Below are 27281 nucleotides of genomic sequence, written 5' to 3' on the forward strand. Positions count from 1 at the left end.
TGCTACGCACTGCGGCTAATGCAGGGGACAACCTTCACCAGCGTCAGGATGGTGACATGTGCAGCTCTGAGTGATGGGTCTGGCTGGGAGGGAGTGGGCTCTGCAGACGAGGCAGGGAACACGGCAGAGGGAATGAAGAGAACTGGAAGGGGCGCCCAGTTCCTGTCCAGGCCTACAGGAAGGAGGGCCTCCTAAGCAACCGGACCACTGGGAAAGGCGAGCTGTTGGCTTTCTACAGGGGACAGACAGGATCCAATCTGAGTTTGAAGGAGATCGTTTTGCAGTAACAACAGTCCATACGGCTCTAGAGAGAGACCAGCAGGTGGCTCTTGGAACAGCCCTGGCAGGAGGGAAAGGATGAAGGATACAGGATGCCAAGTGGTATTGCCAGGTTCCTGGTCTGGCTGATAGGGAAAATCTAGGGAAGGGACAAGATCTGGAGGTGGATAGGGCAGAAAAAGGAGTGCCCTTGGAAATCTAGACTCAGCCCCTGCTCTGCAGAGGCTCATGGTTGGCTGCCCTGCCTCTCCCCCTTTTTCTCCTACTGTCTCATCCAGTCCCCCTGAACCAGGACCCCCACCACAGATGACTCACAGGAGCCAGAGTGCACCTCCCTGGTCTGCTCTGTGTATCCAACAGTCTCCCTGACATTTCCACCTGAGTGTCACAAAGCCTTCAAATTCAGCCTTCCCCCACCTGCCCCTCTGATGGGCTCTCTCCCAGTTCTGTTGTGGTAGGGCAGGCAGGGAGCGCACCTTCCTGACGTCTCCCCTCTGCCCCTGACACCCCCATTCTATCTTGCTTGGATTTCTGAGCTTCACCCACTTCCCCCCAACACCTCTGGGTGCAGGTATCATCTGCTTCCACGGACCACCAGGGCCTTTGAACATGCCAACCTGGTCATGAAGTTGTTTGCACTTCGTCCCTGGCCTCTGGCGGTGACAGATGGGGGGCGCTGTGGCCTTGCTGACTCCGAAACTATGCAAAACTGTACCTTGATCCACAGCCCAGACCCTCCATTGATGTTAGGTGCTGAACTGTTAAGGTGAAACTTCAGGACTGGGGTTGGGGTGGGGGTGGTACAGGAAGCACCTGGGAAGTGAGACAGAAGTCTCTGCACAGAGGAACTGGGCCCCACCCCTGGGGCTGGGCAGTGACTCAGACCAGCGTGTGCAGGCCAAGGGTCCCCAAGGGCAGGCCAGGATTCCAGCTATGTGCTGGGGAAGGCTGGAGAGGAGACAGGGTCTGAGTTCCCACGGCTGACAAGCTCTCCCTCATGCCAATGGACAGAGCCCTGGGGACAGGAGAAAACCTCTGATCAGGGCCTGGGTAGACCCGGGTACCTGGGGGTTAACAGAAGTTCCCATGGCATCCTGGGGCCTTGTAGGCCCCCCAACCATGGGCTGGGGTGGGAGGGGTGAGGACATAGGGAGGAGGGGTCTGTGAAGAAGCCTGAGGCTGTGGGGGACCTGGAACAGGCCATGGGGGGTGGTGAGCAGGGCAGCCCCTGAAGGGGCCCTGGAGGAGACCTGTGGCTCGGGCTCTGATTCACTAAAGTCTTTGATGATTTATTTCAGGGACTGAGCAAGCCAGGTGTGAGAGTGGACACTGGAGCCAGCAGAGTGGGGGACCCTGAGTGGGGTCCCTGCATGGAGACTCACTAGTTGGAGGACCATGGAATCCTAAACAGAGAAATTTTCTCCTGTGTTCAGTCCAATCCCAGCTGAATGCTGCCCAAGGGGGAGTTCACTGCCCCAGCGCAGGGAGGACGGAAGGAGCACAGGGGGTTACTCAAGTCCCTGTTCCTGCGGGGGGGGGGGGAAGGAAATCCAGGCGGAGGCCCCTCATCACCCCAGGGGGCCCGGCAGCCTCTTCCTCAGGTGTGGGTGCCTTTGCACAAACACAGCGACGGAGTGATGGCTCAGACCACACGAAGCTCCCTCCCGGGCAGAGCACGCTGACAATCGCTGACTTATCTCACTCAGGTATTTCGGGTCCTTTATATCCAGAAAAGCAAAGGAAGCCACGTCAAGCCTGGACTCTGGTCTCGCCCGACAGTAACATGGCTTGGGCAGGTTCTTGATGCCCCTGTCTACCCTGTCCCACTCTGAACAACTCAAGAGCCTTGGGGGAGTCACAAGGGACTGAGCCGCTTTGCTCCCAATCACCAACCAGTGGGACCAGGTCTCCTCATCCTAAAAACAAGTTTGCATTTCCCTTCAGCTCACCCAAAGAGCCCAGTGGGCGCAGGGAGACGGGTGTGGAGGGGGGTTGGTGCCACATCTCACGCCACACACACTAAATCCGTGACGCTACCCTGGGCCATCAGCTGACACCACGCTGCTGTTCTGTTCACACACTCGCTCACACTGCTCCGGACCCACTGGAGTCTCGTCTAAACACACAGGATGCTCCCTAGACAGCGCGGAGCTTCCTTCTAACAACTGTTCTTCTCCAATTCTAGGAAAATAAACTGAAGCTGAACAAAACCAACCAGGGAAGCACTTGTATGATAATGTGTGAGCCACTTAGCACTAAAATCCCAGCCGGCAGTGGCATCTGGTCCAGTGTGGTCTTTGTCCCCATCTTTCCAGAGCCTTTACAAGGCCCCGTTCTCCTCACAGGTGCTCAGGGCTGCAGACTTGCATGCAGACTTACTGAGACCTCCACCTACTTCAACAGCTTCCAGATGAGCCATGCCTATCCCTGTAGTCACAATTGTCACCAGAAGGGCCTGTGGGTGGTGACATAAGGGTCACCTTGCTGAGCTGCTTCAGGAACTAACTCATCCACTCTCTGGGAAGTGTTCCCTGCCCTCAGGACCTGTCTGGGCTCTGCTCACCGGATGTTCTGCCTCTGGCCAGCCCAGAAGCATTAGAGGCAAGTCCCAGCTTCCAGCAAAGCAGCGCACCCAGAGGCCACCTTTCTAAAAGGCCTCTGGACTGTGGTGAAACAATAAAGCCCTGGCTCACCACCTGGATGCCAGGCGAGCTGGACAGTGGAGGAAGCTGATGGCTTGCGCTCCCTTCTCTGAGCAGGACTCGGCCAAAAGCCTCTCCAGGCAAATGGCAGTTTCCAAGAAGCTCTAAGCCACCTACCCGGGCAGACTGTGTCAGGTGCAGGGAGGTGTGCGCTGGTCACGGGCAGACACATACAGGAGTGTCTGAGCCCAGGACCTGCTCTGCCTGGCACTGGCTGGCAAACTAGGAATAAAACCCAGGTAGGTGCTGCCTAGAGAGCCGGGTGGGGGCTCAGGGGGCCCTGAGCTCTTTCTCTGGGGTGGGACTGGCCAACTCCCCAAGAGGTCAGTGCCTGGCTTGAGGGATGAAGACAATGGCTCTTGGCCAGAGAGCACCGAGGGCACATGTTGGCATGGAGGTCTCATCTCCAGGTTGGGAGAGTTGCTTAGGCTTTGGGGGATACCAACTAACAAGTGTGTCATTAGGGTGAGCCCACAGGCATGTTGGCTCAAACCTCAAACATGGAGGCAGAGTGCACCGTACTGTTTTTTCAAGGTGGAGTGGGGAAGAGGACCCAAGAGCAGGGATTGCTCAGGAACAAGGCTGCACCCGAATGCACCCTGGTGGCCCAGGCAGCCGCTGCCATGTTTATGACAATGGCTGCTCCCCGTGACAGAGAGCAGAGGGCTGTGGCGTGGGGGCGGCGCTGGGCTGGGGCACGTTGCACAGCAGGAAGGTGGTGATCATCGCTCCCCCGTCCAATGAGGACGGTCTGGCTGCCCAGGCAGGTTAGGAAGGGAGAAGGCGGAACAGACAGAAAGACGCTGCAGACAGGCCCATGGATAACTTAGTTTATGGGTCAAGCCAATGCAATGTAATGTTGTTTTTGTCCTTTTTTTTTTAACCAAAATAAATAAATCAGATCTGTCCCTGTGAAGGTCAAAGTGACGGATGAAGTGCAGCTGGCCCCTTGGCCACAGCCTGTCCCTCACCCCTGCCCCTCCTGTCCCTCTTCTGACCTGCTTTGGCACAGCAAAGAAAATGATGCATGAGAAAGTCTCCATTGGGTTAAAGGGAAACAGCAGAGGGGAAGAAGAGTGTTGGTGGTGTGGGAGGAGGGGGAGGCCACAGAAGGAGGTGGGTGGAGGTGGAAGGTCAGCAGGACCAAGACAGAGCAGCGAGTGCCCTGGCTGTGGGGACCCCAGCAAGGCTTCCTGGCCACACAGACCTTGTGGGCTCCAGGTGCTGCCCAGCCCCAGGTGGGGCTACGGGGCATGCCTGGCCCCCACACAGAGCCGGGGATCTTTGAAGGGGCAACAAAAAAATGGATGCTGCAGAGACCAAACCCGCCCTCTCTGTGCCAAGTCAGGCCAAGGCTCTCTCCTGCCAGCTGCCTCATGTTGTCTTCAGTTCACTCCATAGCTGAGGCCCGTTCTATAAACCTCTCTACATATGGCTAGATCTCACTCCAGACTCCTCTGTGGATTCTAAGGCTTGGCCCCAGGATGAAACTACCCTAGCCTCAAATACAAGAGCCTGTGCCTTGCTGGGTGACAAGGTTGCCAGCACACTGGGAAGCCACACAAGGCCTAGTTCCGACCCAGGGAGTGATGCAGATGGGGATGGTCATGGCCAGAGCTGACCCTCCCCAAAGACATCCTGTAGGGCTCCCTTTGCTCTTCCTGCTCCTCACTGCCTCTACAGAGCTGCTCAGCTTGATGGAAGTCAGCACAGCCTGGCAGCGTGTGGCCTGTGGGCAGCCAAGCACTCGAGGGGCAACAGCCTAAGTCCTACAAGAGCAGGGGGAGGGTGAGCGGCACAGCAACAAGGGCAGAGGTGTGGGCGGCGCTGAGGCACTATTTAGTTGAGAAGCGAGGGGCAGTCATGGATGTGAAGAGGGCAGCAGCCCAAACAACCCTAGCAGCTCTACGAGAAGTTCTTGAAGGCGTCCAGGTCGAAGGCTGTGTCCAGGAGGCGCTGCAGCTCTGTCAGGTGGGTCTTCTTATTGCCGGTGGCTGGAGCAGCCGCTGGCTCCCGGCCAGCATACCTGAGAGACAGAGACAGAGAGAGAGAGGGAGGGAGGAAGAGAAAGGGAGCAGTAAGGGCAATGGCCACCGAGTGGGCCTGGTCTCATCTCTCTCTTGCATGTGTCCCAATAATGATCCACTGGCCTGAGGTCCCACAACCTCCCCGGCAGGGACCAAGGCCTCACCAGACGGGCTTGGCACGGCCGATGGTGGTCCGAAGTCTTGGCTTCACATAGTCATAGTAGCCTTGGTTCTTGTGCTCCTCCTGGCACCAGGCTAGCTCAGCGTTGGGGTACTTTTGTACTTCCTTCAGCAGGAGGTCAAAGGGGAATGGTGATAGCTAGGAGACAGAAGGGGTCAGGTCAAGAGGGGGACATTCAGAGGGCTGATGAGGCCAAGCAAAGGGAGGCTGGTGTTCCAGAAGGGCAGTCTCATGGTGGCTGCTCCAGGCGAGGAAGGTCAGGGACCTGGGACACCCCCCCTCAGTCGATGATGTTCTGGAGGTTCTGTGAAGACCAGACTCCAACACCCTGCAGGAGGAATATCAGCACCTGGCTGCCATGCCACCTGCCCTCACCTGCTCAATCCTTGTGATGGCCACCTGCTCCACCATGTCCCGTGCTTTGCGCTCTCGAGTGAGGTCGTAGTACACCTTGCCAGTGCAGAAGAGAAGCCTCTTGACATTTCCTGGGTTCTGAGCTGCGGGGCCATCTTCTGAGATCACTCGCTGGAAGTGGGTTCCTACAAGAGAGTTCCCATGGCCAGGCTGATTCTCTCAGGGACATGGCTGAGAGCAATCTAGGACCTGTCCCACTGTGTGTGAGTGGCGGGTCCCAAGAGACAGGACTATGCCACATGCTGCTGCCAGGACATGTAGTTTTTGAGGGTGAGAGATGCTTCCCCCTCACCCAGCCTCTGATGCCCATGTATCTGCCCAGACCTAGAGTGCTTTGCAAACCACATGATATGACATAAACACAGCAGACACCCACATTGGATATCAAGTAACATTAGGTTATTCTCCAAAATGGCTTGTCTCAGACTTTGGGGACAAGTAAGTAAATTAAAACATTCCATCTCTACTCCATTTATACTACTCATGATTTTACAGATATAAAAACTTTCAACACTATCAGAGAAAATATTCAGCTAACTAAGGCTAGGGCTGGGGTTCATGAAAACAATGGAACACTGTCTACATGAAAACTCTCAACAAACTAGGAATAAAAGGAAACGATCTCAACATGATAAAGGCCTTATATGAAAACCCACGGCTAACAGTATGGTCAGTGGTGAAACACTGAAAGGTTTCCCTTTAAGACCAGGAACAAGGCTAAAGTGCACATTCTGGCCACTTCTATTCAATATAGTACTGAAAGTTCTAGCCAGAGCAATTAGGCAAGAAAAAGAAATAAAAGGCACCAAAATTGAAAATGAAGAAGTAAAATTATCTGTTTACAGGTGATATGATCTTGTATGTAGAAAACCCTAAAGATCATATAAAAAACTGTTGGAAGCAATAAATTCAGCAAAGTAGCACAGTGCAAAACTCAACATACAAAAATCAGTTGCATTTCTATACAGTAACAATGTGAAAAGGAAATTAAAAAACAATTCCATTTATAATAGCATCAAAAAGTATAAAATACTTAATTTAACCAAGGAGGTGAAAGACTTGTGCAATGAAAACTATAAAATTACACTGCTGAAAGAAAAAGACAGAAATAAATGTGAGCAGATACTGTGTTCAAAGATTAGAAAACTCATTAATAAGATATCAATACTACCCAAAGCAATCTACAGATTCAGTGTAATCTCTATGAACATTCCAATGATGTTTTTCGCAGAAATAGGATAGTTTATCCAATAATTTACATAGAAACTCAAGGGACTGCAAATAACCAAAATAATTTTGAGAAAGCAAAACAAAGAGGAATCATACTTCCTGATTTCAAAACTTATTACAAAGTTATAGTAATCAAAATAGTATGATAAATGCCAAATGTTTAGAGGCTTAAAAAAAAAAAAAAAGTATGATACTGGCGTAAAGAGGGACATAGAGGCCAATGAAATCAATAGACAGCCCAGATATAAACCCTCATATAGATGGTCAAATCATTTTTGACAGGGCTACCAAGACCACTCAATGGGGAAAGGTTAGTCTTTCAGACAAACAGTGCTGGGGAAACTGGATATCCACACGCAAAAGAATGAAATTTAGACCCCTTACCTAGTAACATATGCAAAAATTAACTCAAAATGGGTCAAAGACCTAAATGTAAGACCCAAAACAATAAAACTCTTTTGATTTGGCAATGATTTCTTAGATATAACACCAAAGGCATAGGCAACCTAAAGAAAGAACAGACCAACTAGACTTCATGAAAATTAAAACCTTGTACATCAAAAGACACTATCAACAGAATAAAAACCCACAGAATGGGAGAAAATATTTGCAAATCATGAATCAGAAAGGGATTAATATCTAGATTAGGCAGAGAAATCTTAAGACTCAACAATAAAAAAACAACCAACCAGATTAAAATATAGGCAAAGGAGGCCGGGTGTGGTGGCTCAGGCCTGTAATCCTAGCACTCTGGGTGGGTGGATCCTTTGAGCTCAGGAGTTCGAGACCAGCCTGAGCAAGAGAGAGACTCCGTCTCTACCAAAAATAGAAAACATTAGCCGGACATGGTGGCACATGCCTGTAGTCCCAGCTACTCAGGAGGCTGAGGCAGGAGGATCGCTTGAGCCCAGGAGTTTGAGGTTGCTGAAGCAAAGGATTTGAATAGACTAGTTCTCTAAAGAATATATATATATATATATATAATCTCCAAATGGCTGACGTGCACATGAAAAGAAGCTCAATGCTGCTAATGACTAAATGTAAATCAAAATCACAATGAAATGCCATTTGACAGCCATTAAGATGGCCACTATTAAAAAATTCAGAAAATAGTAAGTGCTGATGAGGATGCAGAGATGTTGGAACCCTTGTGCACTGTAGGTGGGATGTAAAATGATGCAGCCACTGTGGAAAAGTTGGGCAGTTCCTCAAAAAATTAAAAATAGAATTACCATATGGTCCAGCAATCCCACTTCTGGGTACATACCCAAAAGAATTGAAAACCGGGACTTGAAGAGATATTTGTATACTCATGATCACAGCAGCATAATTCACAATAGCAAAAATGTGGAAGCAAAACAAGTGCCCATCTATGGATGAATGGATAAGCAAAATGTGATATATACATATAATGGAATATTATTCAGTCTTAAAAAGAAATTCTGACACAAACTACAAAAAGGATGGCCCTTGTAGACATTATGGTAAGTAAAATAAGCCATCCACAAAGGAGAAATATATATTATATGATTCCACTTATATGAGGTCCCTAGAGTAGTCAAATTCACAGAGACAGAAAATAGAATGGTGGTTGCCAGGGGTTGGGGGGAGGGGAACAGGGAGTCAGTGTTTAATGGGGACAGAGTTTCAGTTTTTCAAGATGAAAAGAGTTCTGCAGATCAATGGTGGTGATGGTTGCATAACACTGTGAATGTACTTCATGAGTCACTGAACTATACATTTAAAAACGGCTAAAGGCTGGGCATGGTGGCTCATGCCTGGTAATCCTAGCATTCTGAGAGGCTGAGGCAAGAGGACTGCTTGAGGCTAGTAGTTTGAGACCAGCCTGAGAGTCATGGCGAGACTCTGTCTCTACAAAAAACAGAAAAATTAGCAGGGCAGCAGTATGCTCCTGTAGTCCCAGCTGCTTGGCAGGCTGAGGCAGGAGGATTGCTTGAGCCCAGGAGTTTGAGGTTGCTGTGAGCTATGATGATGCCACTGCACTCCAGCCTGGGAGACAGAATGAGACCCTGTCTCAAAAAAAAAGAAAGGTTAAAAACAGTAAATTTTATGTTTTGAATTTTACCACAATCAAAAAAAAAAAAATAGGAAAAAACCCCCAAACAAAACAGGGTTTACCTAGACAGAAGATTAAAGGGGACTTGGCAGCTGGGAGGACGCAGGTTCCTGGGCCCTGTGAGCCCGGGATGTTGCTCGGGCACTGAAGGCTGTGTCGGCACCTGCACTCCGCTGCCCACGTGGCAATCTCACTGCCACAGGCCTAGCTCTGCACAGGCACAGCTGGCCGTTTACCAGGCAGGGCCTGCCCCCAGTGTCTTTTCCTCTGCCTTGGAGGTACGGGGGAGCTGCCACTCGCCTGTTGGAGGAGGCCACAGACAGGGCACTACTCTCAATCTCAGCCTCGCATCCCTGCCTCTGACGGAGTCCTGGGACGCTCACATGCGAGAGGCGGCAGCCCTGGGATTGGATGTGAGGCATGACATTTGATCAACTTGCATGTAAGCTGTGACCTTCCATATCTGGTATCACGGGTCTTGGCACCACCACCAAAACTGTGGCAAAGCCATGGTGATATTCACAAGTATCTGCCCCACACACATCACAGGGCAGCAGCAGAGAACCCCCAAACCCACCATTTCCCCAAGGAAATGCCCATCTCCCCCACACCCACCTGGAAGCATCTCATCAAAGCTGGTTCTGGCCTCAGGGTGGCGCAGCAGGGACTTCGGGGTGAAGATAATTAACTGAAATATAGAACAACAGGTTCATGATAAGAAGGGGTTCTAATTTCAGAAAGAAGGGCAAAAGCAAGGGACTGTCCAAGCGTTGATCTTCAGGACATAGAACACAGAGACCTGCCCTCCCAGCTCTCAACAGGAGCCTTATGTCAGAAGAGGCAGGAGGAGGAAGAGAGAATGTCAATTTCCCTGCTGCTCACCTCCCCTCAGCCGGGCATCCACTCCCTCCAGGGGCCATCCCAGCCTGCTCCAAATACCCTGCACCCCACCCCCTGCCTCTCATACCCAGGAAAGAGCCCTGAGTCTCTTCTTAGCAGTCCCAGAGCACAGGTACCTACAGCCTATCCAAGGCTGTGACAAAGCCAGTACCAGGTGACACCAGGGCTGTTCTGCCCTGTGGGTCCTCAGGCTGCAGGGGACACATGGAGTTGCTAAGCTGAGTCCTGTGCTCCCACCCCGCAGCATCCCAGGGCAGTAGGGCACTCTCCCTGGACCCTTGCCCCTACTCCCTGCTTCCTGTGCAGTTTTCCCACTTACACCTCTAACCAATTTCTACTCACCCTTCAACACTTAGCTAGGGAGTTGCTGCCTAGGGACTCTACTCCCTTGGGCTCCACCAGAGTTCGCCTTCTTCTAGAGCTCAGCCGAACACTCTGCGTGTGGTGCTTAGCAGCACGCGAGGGTCCAGCTTGGGGGAAGAGAACATGCAGTTCCCTGGCCGCAGCAGCAGGAGGAAGAGGAGGCCTGGCTCCCCAGTGCTATGTTCTCTCTACACTCCCCTTGTGGGTGCCACCTAGCCAACACCAAGCAAGAGGTGCTCAGAGGAGCCCTTCCCTGTGCCAACAGAGCAGGGCTAGGCCTCGTTTGACCAAGAGAGGCCCTGCCACTGACCGGCTTCCGGAAGGGCAGCAAGATCTGGCGTCGTAGCACGTGGAAGAAGTTGCCAGGGGTGGAGCAGTTGACAACAACCCAATTGCAGTCATACAGCTGATTGATGTCGAAGTTAGCTTCTTCAAGGTCCTGCAGCAAGGAAGGAAATGGCCAGAGGCCAGGTAGCAGCACTGAAAATTCTGGGGTCTAGGGCAAAGGGGCCTCAGGAGACACCCTGAGGTGCCTGACTCACCGGGAGATGTGAGCAGACACTAGTAAGAATGAGCTCGCCAGCCTCACACCCTGGAGAGTCTCAGTCCCATTAATCCCTACTACTTCTCCGAAAGCTATTGCCTAGCATGAAGCAGATGCTATTTTAACAGACTCAAGTTCTACCAAAAACCTATTCTAATCCTCTTTAGAAACTGACTCCCAATAGTTTTTCTTGAGCTCTTAAAGTTTCATTAAAAACACCCCAAAGTTCTCTCCTCCAGCATCTGCCTGAATGGCAAGTCACACAGCATCCACCCCAAGAGCTCATGAGCTGCTCACGGGGAGTCTGTGCACTTTCAGCAACAGCAGGAAGCAAATAAAGACAGCCCCGCACTTTCTCCTATGCTCTGGGAAGCCTCTCGTCTCGGGCAAACCAGAAGTTACAGGCCACACTTGTCCACCCATTTGAGCTCCCCAGCTAGAGAAAGGGGGCAGAGACAAGGTCTGTGTGACACCTCAGGACTTCCAGATAGAACGTTCCTCTCCAGGGTTCCTGCCAGACACCCCGAGGGCGGCCGGGCTGGCCAGGTGGGCAGGGCCTGTTCTACTCACTGGTAGGACATCTGGGTCATCATTGCACATCTGCAGGAACCGCTCTGGGCGGGCGGAGGAATGTTCTGGGCCCTGGAACCAGACACACGAGTTACAGTTTGGGAGCTCCTGCATGCTGACATTTGCTGCATTTGCTGTTCCTCCCTCTCAACTAGCTTGCTCATTTCTGGTTATCTGTCTTCTTGACAGCAGGATTCAATGCTTTCCCCTTCCCACTAGGGAAGGGCTTGGCTCCTCATTCCATACCAGACTTTTAAAACTGTGTCACACTAAGGGCCCTGGAGTGGCACAGCCCCAAACAAGGTGTGGGGGCTGTGAGGGAGCCGAGCAGGCTGGGCTGCTGGCAGCAGGTGCCGAATGTCCTGTGGATGCCTGCACATCTAGGTGGTCTCCATTAGTACTACCAGCTTCTCATCCAGGGTGGGGGAGGGATGGGGCATGCTGGCCACATCCAGATGGGCTAGTCTGCCCTTCCAAAATGACATTCTCGTCTCAGATGAGAGAGAAGCACTGGCAGAGCCCTCAGAATTCTGGTGTGAGCCACTGGCTCTGGTGCTAGTCTTTATGGTCAGGGTCCTAAACAGACTGTTCCCAAGTCCTAGGTCTGGCAGGGAAGGGCCAGGGGCTCACCATGCCCTCCATGCCATGGGGTAGCAGCAGTACGATGCCATTCTGCCGCACCCACTTGGCTTGTCCTGGGCAGATGAACTGGTCGATGATGCACTGGGCAGTGTTGTGGAAATCACCAAACTGGGCTTCCCAGAGGACCAGGGCATTAGGACTGGCCATAGCGAAGCCCAGCTCAAAGCCTGCAAGGTACAAAGGAAGGAGAAAGCCACATCCAGGACACCAGTCAGTGGGTGGTAGGGGGGTAGGTGGTAGGGGGCCTGGTGGCAGGGGCTCCGGGCACTCACCCAGCACACCGTACTCAGACAGTGAGCTGTTGCACACGGTGTAGGGGGCCTGATGGGGCCAAAGGTGGTTCATGGGGATGCAAATCCTCTTGTCCACATTCTGGTCATGGAGCACGTGGTGGCGGTGGCTGGGGCAGGACAACAGAGATAATAACCAGGAGCTCTGACCTGTCAAGCAAATGTGCTGGAGCCCCGCATGGAGTACAGGTCTCCCTTGCTGCGACCTGCACTTCCCACCTGGCAGCCAGCTGCAGAGCTCGGCACCACCCAGGTCTTAAAAGATGAGCACCCAAATCCTTAAAGCACCCATCAACCTTAAGAGATGAGCAAATCAGAGAGAGGAACTTTTAGCCTGAGACAAATGGGACTTAGTAACTGTCTTCTAGAACTTCGGTTCCCAACCCCCCGGCCGTAGACCGGTACTGGTCCATGGCCTGTTAGGAACTGGGCCGCACAGCAGGAGGTGAGTGCAGGCGAGCTAGTGAAGCTTCATCTGTATTTACAGCCGCTCCCCATCGCTCACATCACTGCCTGAGCTCTGCCTCCCGCCCCCTGAGTCTACAGAAAAACTGTATGAAACCTGTCGCTGTCAGAGCCCCTCCCTTCCCATCTCCTACTCTTTGAAGGTCAAACAAAACTGTGCAGAGCATTACCTGAACGTGCCGCGTTCCACATCCTGGCCGCTCAGCCGGATGTGGATGCCCTCCTTTAGCAGTGAGCCGAACGCCATGTACTCAGCCAGAGCCCAGTCCACGGTCCGGTTCTTCACCAGCTCCCCACGAGTTTTCAAGATCCGGCTCAGCCCTGCAGAAACACAGCTCTCACCAGCCGCTACAGGCCCAGGCCTGTGTGTGGCCGCCTCACTTCGCAGTGTGCTACTGGGGCGAGCGGCCTTCTGCACCCACTGCTTGCGGATTCCCAATTCGATGGAAAAGCTGTGACCTCAGTCTCTACTACTGGGCAAGGTAGGACCATGCTGAAGGGAGCGGGTGAGAGAGGCGGCCCCACCAGCAGGGAAAGAATTTCTACAGGACACGAGACAGGTGCCAAGCACAGTCCCGGAGAGTTGTTGCCTCTGGCCTGCACCCCAACATTTGCACAGGCCAGCACAGAGCTTGTTACCTCCATGAATGGTAAAGTTCTCCACGGGCACGGAGCTGGCCACCTTCCCAATGTGCTTCAGAATATCCTCTGCCAGGCCGGTGGAGGGGCAGGACATGCTCCTGGGCTGCCCGTCCAGGGTGAAGAAGCCTGGGAGAGGAAGAACCGCTGAGGCATGGCCCCTGCTTCAGAAAAGCAGACGCTGCAGAGAAACTGCTCTGCTTTTCCAGGGACTACACTGTGGCAGAACATGATTTTGGGAAGAATCAGAGTGAGAGCGTAGCCTGGTCCATGTTCCCCAGATAGCATTAGTCCAGGGGTCTGAGTCCAGGGTCCACAGGGGGTTTTGCTGAAATGGTGCACACAACTGTGTATGATGGGGGTAGAGAGGGGAGCCTGAGCTTTATTCCGTGAAGAGGAGTCATGGCTACGTCAGATTCACAAAGGAGCTTATCTGTGGCATCGTTTCCTCACTCACCAGGCCAGGGAGAGTCAAGCCAGTGCTTGATGTGCAAAATTTTCTCGTCTTTGGATCTGGCAAAAGCTTCCTCACAGATCTTATCGTACTTGGAGATTTCCTCCTGCAGGGTTGGGCACAACACAGCAGTCACGGGCACCGCGCACGATCGCTGTGCACACCACCACACCCCACACTCCCGAGTGCAAAATGTCTCAGACGCCACCAGCCTTCAGGTCTAGTCCTCCCCAGTGTAACCTTTCTGAGATTGGCGAGAAGCCCAAGTATATTATTCTCTTCACTCCCAATAGTTTCTTCCCCACATGTGCTGGGTGAAGATCCTGCTCAGAGTGTGAGTGCCCTCGCCCCCCATAGTTTTTCAATGAGAACTGATATAGTTCTCACGGTTCCTAGCACACTCCACCCCCAGCATTTGTCCTGACCTAGGCCTTCTTCTGTTCCCACGCTTCAGACATGGCTCGTCATGCCCCCATCTCCTCTCCTTCCCTGGCACACTTGCGCAGGCCTTCCCACTCATAACCAACCAGCACTCACCATCCAGATTACACCAGGCCCTTTACCAAGGTGGCCCCTCCACCTACCGCTCACCCCTGCACAATTTGTGTCAACTGAGAAAAACTATTAGGCAGCCACTACCTTGTCTCCAAAACAAGCTCGTCTTCTCCCCAAAACACTGCTTCTAGCCTACCTCCTTTACAAAGCATCTTGGTAGCCCAGACCCTCCAAAAAGTTAAGTGCTGAAATGCTGTAGGTGTAAATATTTCACAGGCTTTCACTAGGATCCTCATAACTGCAAAAGTGAGAACTAGCCCCGTGGCTGGCCTTTTCTAGTCCTCCCCAGCCCCAGGAAGGCCTGTGGGATTGAGCCTCAGGGATGTACCTCATACTCCGGCTGGTTGACCACGCCCTGCGACACCAGCAGCTCAGCATACTTCTGCAGCACGGGCTTCTGCTTGTGGATCTGCTTGTACATGAGTGGCTGCGTGAACATGGGCTCGTCCATCTCGTTGTGGCCGTTGCGGCGGTAACACACCTGGTCAAAACAGCGAGACAGGATGTCAGAGACCCGCCTCATCTCTCCCATGTGATGACAACACACCCTGTGCCTGCTCTGCCTCAGTTTACCTTCACTAGAATTAGGATTCTATCTATCTCCCCTTCACAGAGCAGAGTTGCTTTGACTATCAAATGAGATAAAACATTTGATATAAATGGGAAATGAGATAAATGGGAAACTATTCACAAGCAGCCCCATGACAGCGCCAGACAAGCCCAGGGACAGCTCTCTGCACCACCACAGCCCCTGGCTGGGGAGTATTCGTTGGTGTGTGTTGGCCTGAATACTCTTGAGCTAAACAAATACCTGTGTGAAGCCTGGCACTACAGATCCCTGCGGTGACTCATGGAGTCAAGCTCCTTTCCTCAGAACACAAGGGTACCAAGGGCAAGAGGGTTGGGCCAGACGCTCAGCACAGGATACGCTGTCCCTACAGTCACTCACCAAATCGACGACCACATCCTTGTGGAAGGTGCTTCTCCACTCAGCTGCCACCTTGCACACGTACATGACAGCTTCAGGGTCATCTGAGTTCACGTGGAAGATGGGGGCGTTTACCACTCGGGCCACATCGGTGGGGTAGGGGGAAGAGCGGGCCATCCTTGGGTCTGTGGTGAAGCCGATCTACAAGGAACATGGCAGCCTGGCAAGATGGTACCTGGCATAGCCAGTGCAGGTACGAGAGGGCGGAAGGCAGGGCTGGGCATGGCCTGCACTTGCCACTTGGCTACTCTGAGTAAGTGCCCCAAGTAGCTATTTAACTCCTTTTTTTCCTTTAAGTTTTATTTGATTTTTCCTATTCTGAAAACAAAATTCACATATGCTCAACATAGAGAATTTAGAAGAGACAGTATCAAAAATTAAAGTTACCTATAATTCTATAGGCCACTGAGTAAATATTTTGATGTTTTCCTCTCCAGACATTTTTCTTTAAATGCACATGTATATAAATAAATAAGTAAATATATTTATGTATATTCAAAATTTAGGATCTAATATTATTTCTATATATTTGCACTTTATTCATTTAACACCATGAGCACATTTTCCTTGAAAAGAAAATTTTAAGGCTTCATAACACTCCCCACCACTTAGATGTACTAAAATTTAATTATATAGTCATATTTTATAATCTGCATTTAAAATTATATTTTATGAAATATTTCAAATATAAAGTATGATAAATACTACATTGCTCACCCATGAGCCCATCACTCAACATGAACAAATCTCAACAGTTTCACCATATTTGTTTCTGGGCCTTTCTTTTTCTTTTTTTTTTTTGAGACACAGTCTCGCTTTGTTGACCAGGCTAGAGTGAGTGCCGTGGCATCATCCTAGCTCACAGCAACCTCAATCTCCTGGGCTCAAGCAATCCTACTGCCTCAGCCTCCCGAGTAGCTGGGATTACAGGCATGCGCCACCATGCCCGGCTAATTTTTTCTATATATATTAGTTGGCCAATTAATTTCTTTCTATTTATAGTGGAGACGGGGTCTCGCTCTTGCTCAGGCTGATTTCGAACTCCTGACCTCGAGCAATCTACCCGCCTCGGCCTCCCAGAGTGCTAGGATTACAGGCGTGAGCCACCGCGCCCGGCCTCTGGGCCTTTCTTATAATACATTTCTGTCACAGGTAGAGCCCAAACAGCAGGTGTCCCTGACCATGTGTCCATAAACAGCATATAGTATCTTCTGAGCCTTGCTGGTAACTTAAATTTTGATATAATTTCAAACTCATGAGAAAGCTGACAGAATACTCACTACAAAGAACTCCCATACAGCCTTTAATTAGATTTACCAACTGTTTACATTTTATCCCTTTGTTTTAATTATTCACGCTTTACCACTTCTCTCTCTCTCTGTGTCTCTCTCCCACGCATGCACTTCCTCCTACCTTTTTCCGTAACCATTTAAGAGTCAGTTGTGGACCATCACTATCTGCTAGGAACAAGGACATCCCCTTGTCTAGCCAGAGTGCAGCACTCAGCCTCACATAATTTATATAATTATCACTGATCCACAGTCCACACACACACTGTCCTAATATTATCCATATAATGTTCCTTTCCTTCAGTCCAGTTTCTAGGCCAGGACACATCTCTCTAGTCCCTGTTATTCTGGAAGGCTATTCCCCCTTCTTTGGTTTTTCATGGCATTAACATTTTTGAGAGTATTTCTGTTTTTAAACCATATTGCTATACAGTCTATGTTCCTTTTTTTTTTTTGACACAGAGTCTCACTTTGTTGCCCAGGCTAGAGTGAATGCCATGGCGTCAGCCTAGCTCACAGCAACCTCAAACTCCTGGGCTCAAGCAATCCTGCTGCCTCAGCCTGCCGAGTAGCTGGGACTACAGACATGCGCCACCATGCCCGGCTAATTTTTTCTATATATATTATTAGTTGGCCAATTAATTTCTTTCTATTTATAGTAGAGACGGGGTCTTGCTCTTGCTCAGGCTGGTTTCGAACTCCTGACCTCCAGCAATCCGCCCGCCTTGGCCTCCCAGAATGCTAGGATTATAGGCGTGAGCCACCGTGCCCAGCCTTATGTTCCTTATATATATTATCATACTCTATATACTGTACAAATATTTTGCAACTTGCCTTTTGTACATTTGTTTTTATGATTTATCCAGGTTGAAATGTGCAGCTCTAGATCCTTTAGCAGAACCTAGTAATAAAATGTAACTACTAAATAGTATATATAGCACGATGTATTTATCCATTCTCCTGCTGATGGACATTTAGGTTGTTAATTTGTGGTTACCATGTCACTGTACACATGCTTATATAAATTTTCTCCTGCAAACACTGAGTTTATCTACTGTCTACTCCCTGAAAGGGAAAACTGAGCCATAGGCATGAGCATTGTAAATGTTTCTAAATACTACCAAATCGTTCTCCAGAGTGGTTGTTTTACTTACACTCCTTCTAGCAGCATATGAATATCCTGCATTTTCTATTTACCACATTGTGGCTATTTCCCTAGAATATTAAACTTTTTAATGGTTGCATAATATCACTTCCTAAGGCATTGCCAAATTTTATGCAAAGACTCTTTTGTTGTTGGACATAAGTTTGTTTCCTAATTTTGTGGTAGCACATTTTTTTTTTCTGAGACAGAGTGTTGCTCTGTCGCCCCAGTAGAGTACAGTGGCATCACCACAGCTCACTGCAACCTCAAACTCCCGGGCTTAAGTGATCCTCCTGCCTCAGCCTCCTGTATAGCTGGGACTACAGGTGTGCACTAATTTTCTTGTTTTTAGTAGGGATGGGGTCTCCTCCTGCTCAAACTGGTCTTGAACTCCTGAGTCTCAAGTGATCCTCCCACCTTATACTCACAGAGTGCTAGGATTATAGGCATGAGCCACCACACCTGGCCAACAAATATGGTTTTGACAAATATTCTCATACAAAAATATTTAGCATCTGATTGTTTCCTTAGAAGACACTGATCAATTGATTATTTATTTATTGTCTCTATCACCCAGGAGAGATTTCTTGAAGGTGAATTTCTAAGTATGTTCTGAGAGAAACAAGAGCCTCAGCTATGCAGCCATTTCCTCTCCTGCTTTAGATCTTACTGACCCCACACCACCTCATGAGCAATGAGTCAAAGCAGTTAAGAGGTAGGAAAAAAAAACCAAAAACATAGCAAAACCATGGTCCTTAGAGAGGTGTAAGAATTCTGTATTTAAGTTAAATGGCTTTTGAATAATCTACCTTGTCATACTGTCTAAAGAAAAGATCAGAAATAGTGAGACAGTGATGAGAACATTAAAAAAATGAGGTACCAGAGTCTGACACTTAAGAGAGCCTTGATTGATAAATTTGTAAAAAAAAAAAAAAAAAGAAGAGAGCGAGCCTTGAACAATCTCAGCTGGTACTATGGCCAGCATTCCCTATGTGGGTCTGAGCACTTAGAGAAACAAGGGCCTATAATGGGAAGTTAATGATCATAATATTCCTTACTTCTAAAAGAATACTGCTTTGAAAGCTTGAGAGCTCAGCCCCTAGCTTACCCTCCCCAATATCCATCACCGTTAGACGCTTCTGTGTCTTCATGCATATGAGTGGGTACACATACACACACACACGATGGAAGTGAACTTTACTAGCACAGGTATCTATATGGATAGGTGCGTACACACACATGCATGATGGAGGTGCACTCTAGCACAGGTATGTATATGGGTGGGTGTGTACACATGTGCGATGGAGGTGTACTCTAGATGGGTGGGTGTGCACACACACATACAATGCAGGCTTAGTCTACATAGCACAAGGTGGTTGTGTACATACACACGGATGATGGAGGTATATTCCAAATACTGCACTGTACTTTTTCCCCCCATAGGTATATTAATAACACCTCTTAGTATACTTTTGGAAGGCAACTATGTTCCCTACTATACCACCAACGTACTCTCTCTTAGTATACTTTTGGTAGTGAGTGGATTAGTAGGAAAATCTCATAAAGTGGAACTGCTGGTCTGGGAGCCAAAGGGACCTTAGAACTAAAAGGCTTCTCCTCCCACCCCTGGCTGGAGGCTCATCTACTTATTCACTAGTTGTCCCGAGGAGGAGTTGTTTCAAGGAGGAACCTAAAACTTCTGGAGAAGCCAGTTCCCCTGCTAGAACAGGTCTGACTCTTGGAAGGTCTTACTTTCATTCAACTAAAATCTGCTTCTTGGGAATTGCCACCCATTGGTGCTCACTCTGTACATTACATTCTTTGCTACATAAATCATTTATGCTTGAAAATATCTCTCATGCTTCCCAGGAATCTTTTACCTTTTGGGCTACACATGCCCAGCTTCCTCAGTCAGTCCTCATAGAATATTTTCCAGACACTGTGCCATTCTAATACACTCTCCTCTAGATGCAGTCTGACTTATGTTCAACCAAAAACACTTGACTTTCTGTCAAAAGAAGTTAAACAAATCCAAGGCCCTGAACTATATTTGTGTAATGTGATTGTTTTTCTTAAGAGACTGGTTCTCACTGTGTCGCTCAGGCTGGTCTCAAACTCTAGGGCATAAGTGATCCTCCTGCTTCAGCCTCCCAAGTAGCTGGGACTATAGGTGCACACCACAGCTTGTAATGTGAGGTTGTTTTTTTTTTAAACAGGATCTCACTCTGTTGCCCTGGACTAGAGTGCCATGGCATCATCATAGCTCACTGTAACCTCACACTCCTGGGCTCAAGCGTCCTCCTGCCTCAGCCTCCAGAGTAGCCAGGACTAGAGGTGTGTGCCACCACACCTGGCTAATTTTTTCTATTGTTAGCAGAGACGGCGTCTCGCCCTTGGTCAGGCTGGTCTTGAATTCCTGACTTCCAGTGATCCTCCCAACTCAGCCTTCCAGAGTGCTAGGATTATAGGTGTGAACCACCACACCCAGCCTGTTTTTTGTTTTGTTTTGCTTTTTGAGACAGGTTCTCACTTTGTCACAGGGCTGGAGTGCAGTGGTGTGATCATAGTTCACTGTAATCTCTGACTCCTGGGCTCCAGTGATCCTTCTGGCTCAGCCTCCAGAGTAGCTAGGACTACAGGTATGTGCCACCACACTTGGCTAATCTTTAATCTTCTGTTGTAGAGACAGGGTCTTACTGTTACCCAGTTGGTTACGACCTTCTGGCCTCAAGTGATCCTTCCACCTGAGCTTCCCAAAATGCTGGCATTACAGGTGTGAGCCACTGCAATTGCCTATATTGTGATTTTTAACTTCAAATGTTATTAAATGATTGTATATCACAAAGAAGGAGGGTTTCAAAACAATGATGTAAGAAACTAGAGAGAGAAGCATAAATTAAACTCAAAGTTAAGTAGAAGGAAAGGAATAACAAAAAGCAGAAATCAGTAAAATAGAAAACAGGAAAATAAAAACAGAAATGCAATGAGACCAAGGCTATTCCTGGGGAAAACAAGATGAATCTATAGCCAGACTAACCGAGAAAAAGAGAAAAGACACAAATTACCAAATATCATGAATTTGAGAAGGGATATCACTACAGATCCTATAGATCCCAATGAGGTAATATAAACTTTATGCCCATAAATTCTACAACCTAAAGGAAATGGACAAATTTCCTGAAATTACTGGAGCTCACTCAAGAATAAACAGATAACTTGAACAATCCTATATTTATCTGAATTTATAGTTTAACAAAGTTCCCACAGGGAGTTCCACTTCTGGAAGGTGGAGTAGATGTACTTTTCCCTATTTCTCTTGCTAAGTAAAGCTAAAAACTGCAGACATCACATGCTAAGCAAACATGAAACTCCGAAGTTGGACAGAAGAAGGAAGACCAGCTAGGGACCTCAGGTTCAAGGAATGACACGGTGACAGTTCCCTACCAAGTGCTAGAGAAGTGGGCAACTTGCAAACTTCCACCAACAGGCACAGGCAAAGGACCGGGGAAGAGGCAGTACAGCAAGACAGGAAATGTTTAGGCAATAACTGCTCATCGGCAACCAAATATGGCAGAAAACACTGTGGCCTCACTGGCCCCAGCAAAGGCCCGGCGGGGAATGGGGGGGCGTGAGCCATGACTGATGTTGATTACATCTGGAGGCCCTCAAACCTCGATGGCATGAGGTGGCACTGGAGGAGGCTGAGTAGAGAACAGGAACTTGCATGAGTGCCCAGCAGGAGGCCACATGGGGAACAATAAAGAGGAACCTGTTCTTTCCCTGGCTACCACTTGCAGGGACAATGCGGTGCCCCCAACCCCACAGCACAAATGTGCAGAGGAGCCTGCTATATAACAGAAGATACTAAAGATTCCAAGTCTAATAATGTTAATGCCCAGTTCAAATGTCCCGGTTTCACTCGAAAATCACTTGTTATACTAACAACCAGGAAAATTTCAGCTTGAATAAGAAAAAACAATCAACTGAGACCAACACTGATGACACAGATGTTAAAATTATATGACAAAGGCTATAAAGCAGCCACCATGAAAATGTTTCCAGGAGAATTATGAATATGACCAAAACAAAAACAAAAATAGAAAGTTTCAAGCAAAGAAACAGAAGATAGCAAAAAGAACCAAATGGAAATTTAAGGAACGAAAAATAAAAAAGCTGGGGTGGGGGGTGGCCCTCAGTGGAGGTGGTTTATAGCAGCATGTAGGGGAGAGAGGAAAGAATCAGGAACTTAAAGACAGAACAACAGAAATGACCCAAGCTGAAAAATGGAGACAAAATAGAATGAAAAAAATCAAAATATGCAGAGCATCAGGACTATAACAAAAGACCTAACTCCAGTCACTGGAGTCCTAGAAAGACGAGAGAGAGAAGGTGGGGTTGGACAAATAATGACTGAAATGAATATCTGAAAATTTTTCACATTTGTCAAAAGTAACCTACAGATTCAAGAAGTTGAATGACGCCACGTCAATTTAATGGGGGAAAGAACAGTCTTTTCCACTGTGGTGTAGGGACAGCTGGTACCCACGTGCAAAAGAATGAAGTCCCACTGGGACCCTTCCTTGCACCATGCACAAAAATTAACTCATAATGGATCACAGATGTAAGAGCTAAAACTACAAAACTCTCAGAAGAAAACATGAAGTAAATCTTTGTGACCTTGGGTTAGGCAAAGCCTTCTTAGATGGGACACCAAAAACATAAGCAACAAGAGAAAAAAACAAATAAATTAGGGGTGAGTGCGGTGGCTCACGCCTGTAATCCTAGCACTCTGGGAGGCTGAGGCGGGAGGATTGCTCAAGGTCAAGAGATAGAAACCAGCCTAAGCAAGAGCAAGACCCTATCTCTACTAAAAATAGAAAAAAAAATTAATTGGTCAACTAAAAATGTATAGAAAAAATTAGCTGGCATAGTGGCGCATGCCAGTAGTCTCAGCTACTCAGGAAGCTGAGGCAGGAGGATCGCTTGAGTCCAGGAGTTTGAGATTGCTGTGAGCTAGGCTGATGCCATGGCATTCTAGCCAGGCAAACAGAGTGAGATTCTGTCTCAAAAAACCCCCCCCAAAAACCAAAAACCCCAAATAAATTATTATTACTATTTTTTTGAGACACAGTCTTGCTTTGTTGCCCAGGCTAGAGTGAGTACCATGGTATCAGTCATGAATATGTTATAATGTATATATGTTATATGTTGATAATGTTCTTATCCTCTTTTAGTATCTGATCTTTTAAATTTTGTTTGCTATGCAGTAATCACATTTACTTGAAATTTTCCCTTCTCTTTCTCTACTTTTTTTTTCCTTTTGTAGACACAGGCTCACTCTGTTGCCCAGGCTACAGTGCAGTGGCCCGATCATAGCTTGCTCCAACCTCTAACTCCTGGGCCCAAGTGATCTTCCTACCTCAGCCGCCTGAGTAGCTGGGACTACAGACACACACCATCACATCTAGCTAATTTTCAAAAAAATTTTTGTAGATACGAGGTCTTATTATGCTGCTCAGCTCTCAGGCTGGTCTTAGCTCAAGTTATCCTCCTGCGTCAGCCTCCCAAAGTGCTGGGATTACAGGCGTGAGCCACTGTGCCTGGCCCCTCTCCTCTGCTTCTTGCTGGGACAGCTGTATCTATTTCTCTGTACTCCTCTAACCCATTCTGCATATAGCAACACATCATCATTATAATCAACCAGTATCCTGTCACTTCCTTACGTCAGTCCCTCCAATGGCTTCCCAAGGCAACTGGAGCTTTCTTTGGGAGCCAGTTGACGGTCAATATGAGAGAGAACTGCCACTAGCTGTCATGACCTTGTCCACTCTCTCAGACACTGGGACTTCTTTCCTGCCTCCATCCAGGGCCCCCCATCATTGCCTGCTTGACCTTTGTGTCTCCACATACACATCAAATTCTCAGAAGGCATTTGCTGACTAACTCAACATCTCACACACCACCTCCCATGATCCCTTCCCCTCATGGGCTCGTCTATGAGACGCTGGGCCCTGCCCTAAACTATCAGCTCTGTGATGGTGGGGGGCACACCCTTGCTTGGCCTGGTGCCAAGCACAGCACTTACAGTTAAAGGGCTTGGAATATTTGTTACAGAAGTTCACGTGCACTGATGAGATGCACCCTCAGGTGTGGCTGGCAGGAGGACGCAACAGGCATAACAGGGGATACTATCAAGTGTGGGCAGAAATACTTACAAAAACACTCCTCACAGCATTATCAGAAACAAGAAAATGAGTATCCTAAGGCTACTTTATGAAACAACCTATCATGGGTATTTCTATTAATATTACTAAAAGAGTATGTAACGACATAAGCAAACACTGTGGTAAATAAGCATGAACATAAAGCTGTGCACACAGAACCCAGTTTCTTAGAAAAGGAAAATAGCTGTCTGCATGCCTGCTGGGCTACAAGAAAACATTCTATTGCAAAACAGTAACACCATCTTAAGCAAAGAAATGAAAATCTCTCCCCTTTAAAAAAAAAAAAAAAGTAGGCCAGGCAAGGTGGCTCACACCTATAATCCTAGCACTCTGGGAGGCCGAGGCGGGAGGATTGCTCAAGGTCAGGAGTTTGAAACCAGCCTGAGCAAGAGGGAGATCCCTGTCTCTACTAAAAATAGAAAGAAATTAATTGGCTAACTAAAAATATATAGAAAAAATTAGCCGGGCATGGTGGCGCATGCCTGTAGCCCCAGCTACTTAGGAAGCTGAGGCAGAAGGATTGCTGGAGCCCAGGAGTTTGAGATTGCTATGAGCTAGGCTGATGCCATGGCACTCTAGCCCAGGAAACACAGGGAAACTCTGTCTCAAAAAAAAAGTTTTCTGTGTTGTCCAAGTTTTTAAATAACATATTTTTATAATCAGAAAACAAGGAATGTGCTAAAGGACTCAGAGATGTTGCTCTAAGTAAGAATCACGTAGGCAGCAAACCCTCCGGCTGGTGTGAGGTACCTGGTTGTTGACGACCACGTGCACAGTGCCATGCGTCGTGTAGGACGGCAGGTCGCTGAGGTGAAAGGTCTCGTAGACGATGCCCTGGCCAGCAAATGCAGCATCCCCGTGCAGCAGGATGGACATCACCTGCAGACACCAAAGGAGACCCCCAAATCCAACATATCTTAATCACCAAGTCCACAGGCAAACAGAGGAAATGAGTCATCATTTATTTCAAAAAATAATTTGTTTTGAGATCATTTCAAACATAGAAAGAAAGCACGAGTACAAAGGACCCCCGGCTCCCTCCCCTGAATCCAACTGCTAGCGCCTTGGTGTCTTCTCCACACCCACACACTCCGCGATGCTGCCATCACTGTCCGTTTTGAGCACAGGAGGTACAGCACATGTCGCTCTCCAACATGAGCACCTGGACCCTGACTTCCAGGAGAGCAGCACTGACTCAGCCATCCACCCAGGCTCCCTGTAGGATGGGTGGCACCAGTTGCAACATCTCTTCAGCTCCTCCAACCAGGAGCAGCTCCCTGTCTTCCCCTCTTCACACCGTGACAGGCCTTGGGGACTCACCCAAGAAGGACAAACCACATTAGAGCTCAGGTTAATGCTGGTCACCTGGGCAGGCTGCTGTCTGCCATTCTCCCTGTAACTTGCTATTTTCTCCTTGGCAGTGGGTGCAGGGGTAGTATTTTGTGGGGAGAAACTTTATTTTCTGTTCCTCCTCAAGCTTGCACCCCAGCCTCAGCACCGACAACTCCACCAGAATCAGGCCCTCAGGTGGCTGACGGATGGCAAACACCGATTTCTGTTACACCTGCATTTATTAGTTGGCATTCTCTGCAATGAAGAACTTTCCCTCCTGCTCCATTTGTTTATCCATATTAATATGGACTCATGGTTCCTATTTTATTCAATAGTTTGTATGTAACTCATCAATATTGTGGGTTATTTTGAAGCTCACATTATTCCAACACTGGCATGGCAGCTCCTTCCAGCAGCCTTCCGTGTCCTCTGGACAGGTCCCCATCATTCAGGAGCACTTCCTTGCTTTCTGGCATAAGACAGCATCGTAGCCTCACCTTATGCTGTCCCTGCCCAGCCCTGGAATCAGCCGTTTCTCTAAGGAGCCTGGTTCCTCTAACAGACGATGGGATTTAAGACCAATATTTGTGTGCTCATCACTACTAGGACATCATCACTTCTAGGCCCATTCAGGACACAGCTAGAAAATATGTGTGCATATGAGTGTGCACACACATACAGGGCTATTTCTGTATCTCTCTGTGTATATAATAAAACTGTGTAAGTTCATACTGATACCTCCAAATTCCAATCCAATACTTTCCTAAGCCACCTCCTTCCATACCTATAAATATCTCCCACACCGCAAGACACTCTGTTCCCACTGCCTTGAACATGTTTACCTATTTGCTCAGCGCCCCCAGTGCCCCAACCCTGAGAGCCCACCACACCTCTACTCCTTGGATACACAGCCTACGCCGCTCCAAACCCCGTCTTAGTCAGGGTTCTCTGGAGTGAAGAAGCAATAGGGTGGCAGAGGAAGGAGAGAGAGAATGATTACTTTTTAAGGAATTGGGCTGGCAAGTTCAAACTGCGGGCAGGCCAGTACGCTGAGACCCAGGTAGGAGCTGATGCTGCAGCTTGAGTCCAAAGGCCACCTACAGGCAGATTCCTTCTTCTTTGGGGATCTCAGTCTTTTTCTCAAAGTCCTTGAACTGATTTGATGAGGCCCACCCATATCATGGAGGGTCATCTGCTTTACTTAAAGTCTACTAGTTTAAGGCCGGGCACGGTGGCTCACGCCTGTAATCCTAGCACTCTGGGAGGCCAAGGCGGGCAGATTGCTTGAGGTCAGGAGTTCGAAACCAGCCTGAGCAAGAGCAAGACCCTGTCTCTACTATAAACAGAGAGACATTAATTGGCCAACTAATATATATAGAAAAAATTAGCCAGGCATGGTGGTGCATGCCTGTAGTCCCAGCTACTCAGGAGGCTGAGGCAGCAGGATTGCTTGAGCCCAGGAGTTTGAGGTTGCTGTGAGCGAGGCTGACGCCACAGCACTCACTCTAGACTGGGCAACAAATCGAGACTCTGTCTCAAAAAAAAAAAAAAAAAAAAGTCTACTGGTTTAAATGTTAATCATCTAAAAAATGCCTTCACAGCAACATCTAGACAGGTGTTTGGCCAAACAACTGGGCACCGTGGCTGGCCAAGCTGACGTGACATGAATCCTCCCACCCTGCCTCACACTGCATACCTGGCCTGGGGGCCTGCTGACCTGTGCCTCCGGGTTCCCATCACCACCCTGGTCCTCACCACTGTGCTGAGTCCTCCCTGCCAGGAAGGGAAGGTCCATGATTTGCTTGTTAGGGACAAAACCCAGAATTTCTTTTAAATGGAACTGCACGTGTCCTGCCTTTTGGTGGTTGTGATGGATGCTCACTAGGACAGAAGGACATGGGCACAAGAGTCTGGTTTGCTCGGGGTACCCTTGGGAGGGGTGCACAGCTTTGCCCCGATACCCAGACTGGTT

At 48.7% G+C, this 27281-nt stretch overlaps 1 protein-coding gene across 7 annotated transcripts in view; it reads right to left on the reverse strand.

Annotated features, from left to right (window-relative positions):
* Nucleotides 1-3796: 3796 nt before the first annotated feature.
* OGDH (oxoglutarate dehydrogenase) overlaps nucleotides 3797-27281 on the reverse strand; it is a 90947-nt gene continuing 67462 nt past the window's right edge. For all 7 annotated transcript variants that reach the window (XM_012763381.2, XM_012763384.2, XM_012763379.2 and 4 more), the window contains 14 exons: nucleotides 24728-24856; nucleotides 15282-15461; nucleotides 14661-14813; nucleotides 13781-13883; nucleotides 13324-13452; nucleotides 12855-13005; nucleotides 12202-12329; nucleotides 11918-12096; nucleotides 11288-11359; nucleotides 10484-10612; nucleotides 9526-9598; nucleotides 5565-5728; nucleotides 5173-5327; nucleotides 3797-5007 (listed from right to left, as the gene is read on the reverse strand). In XM_012763381.2, the coding sequence (XP_012618835.1) occupies nucleotides 4887-5007; nucleotides 5173-5327; nucleotides 5565-5728; nucleotides 9526-9598; nucleotides 10484-10612; nucleotides 11288-11359; nucleotides 11918-12096; nucleotides 12202-12329; nucleotides 12855-13005; nucleotides 13324-13452; nucleotides 13781-13883; nucleotides 14661-14813; nucleotides 15282-15461; nucleotides 24728-24856 (1866 nt within the window). In that variant the 3' untranslated portion in view covers nucleotides 3797-4886. The remainder of the gene's footprint in view (nucleotides 5008-5172; nucleotides 5328-5564; nucleotides 5729-9525; nucleotides 9599-10483; nucleotides 10613-11287; nucleotides 11360-11917; nucleotides 12097-12201; nucleotides 12330-12854; nucleotides 13006-13323; nucleotides 13453-13780; nucleotides 13884-14660; nucleotides 14814-15281; nucleotides 15462-24727; nucleotides 24857-27281) is intronic.

This window comes from Microcebus murinus, chromosome 9 (genome assembly GCF_040939455.1).
Source record: "Microcebus murinus isolate Inina chromosome 9, M.murinus_Inina_mat1.0, whole genome shotgun sequence".
Taxonomy (NCBI): Eukaryota; Metazoa; Chordata; class Mammalia; order Primates; family Cheirogaleidae; genus Microcebus; species Microcebus murinus.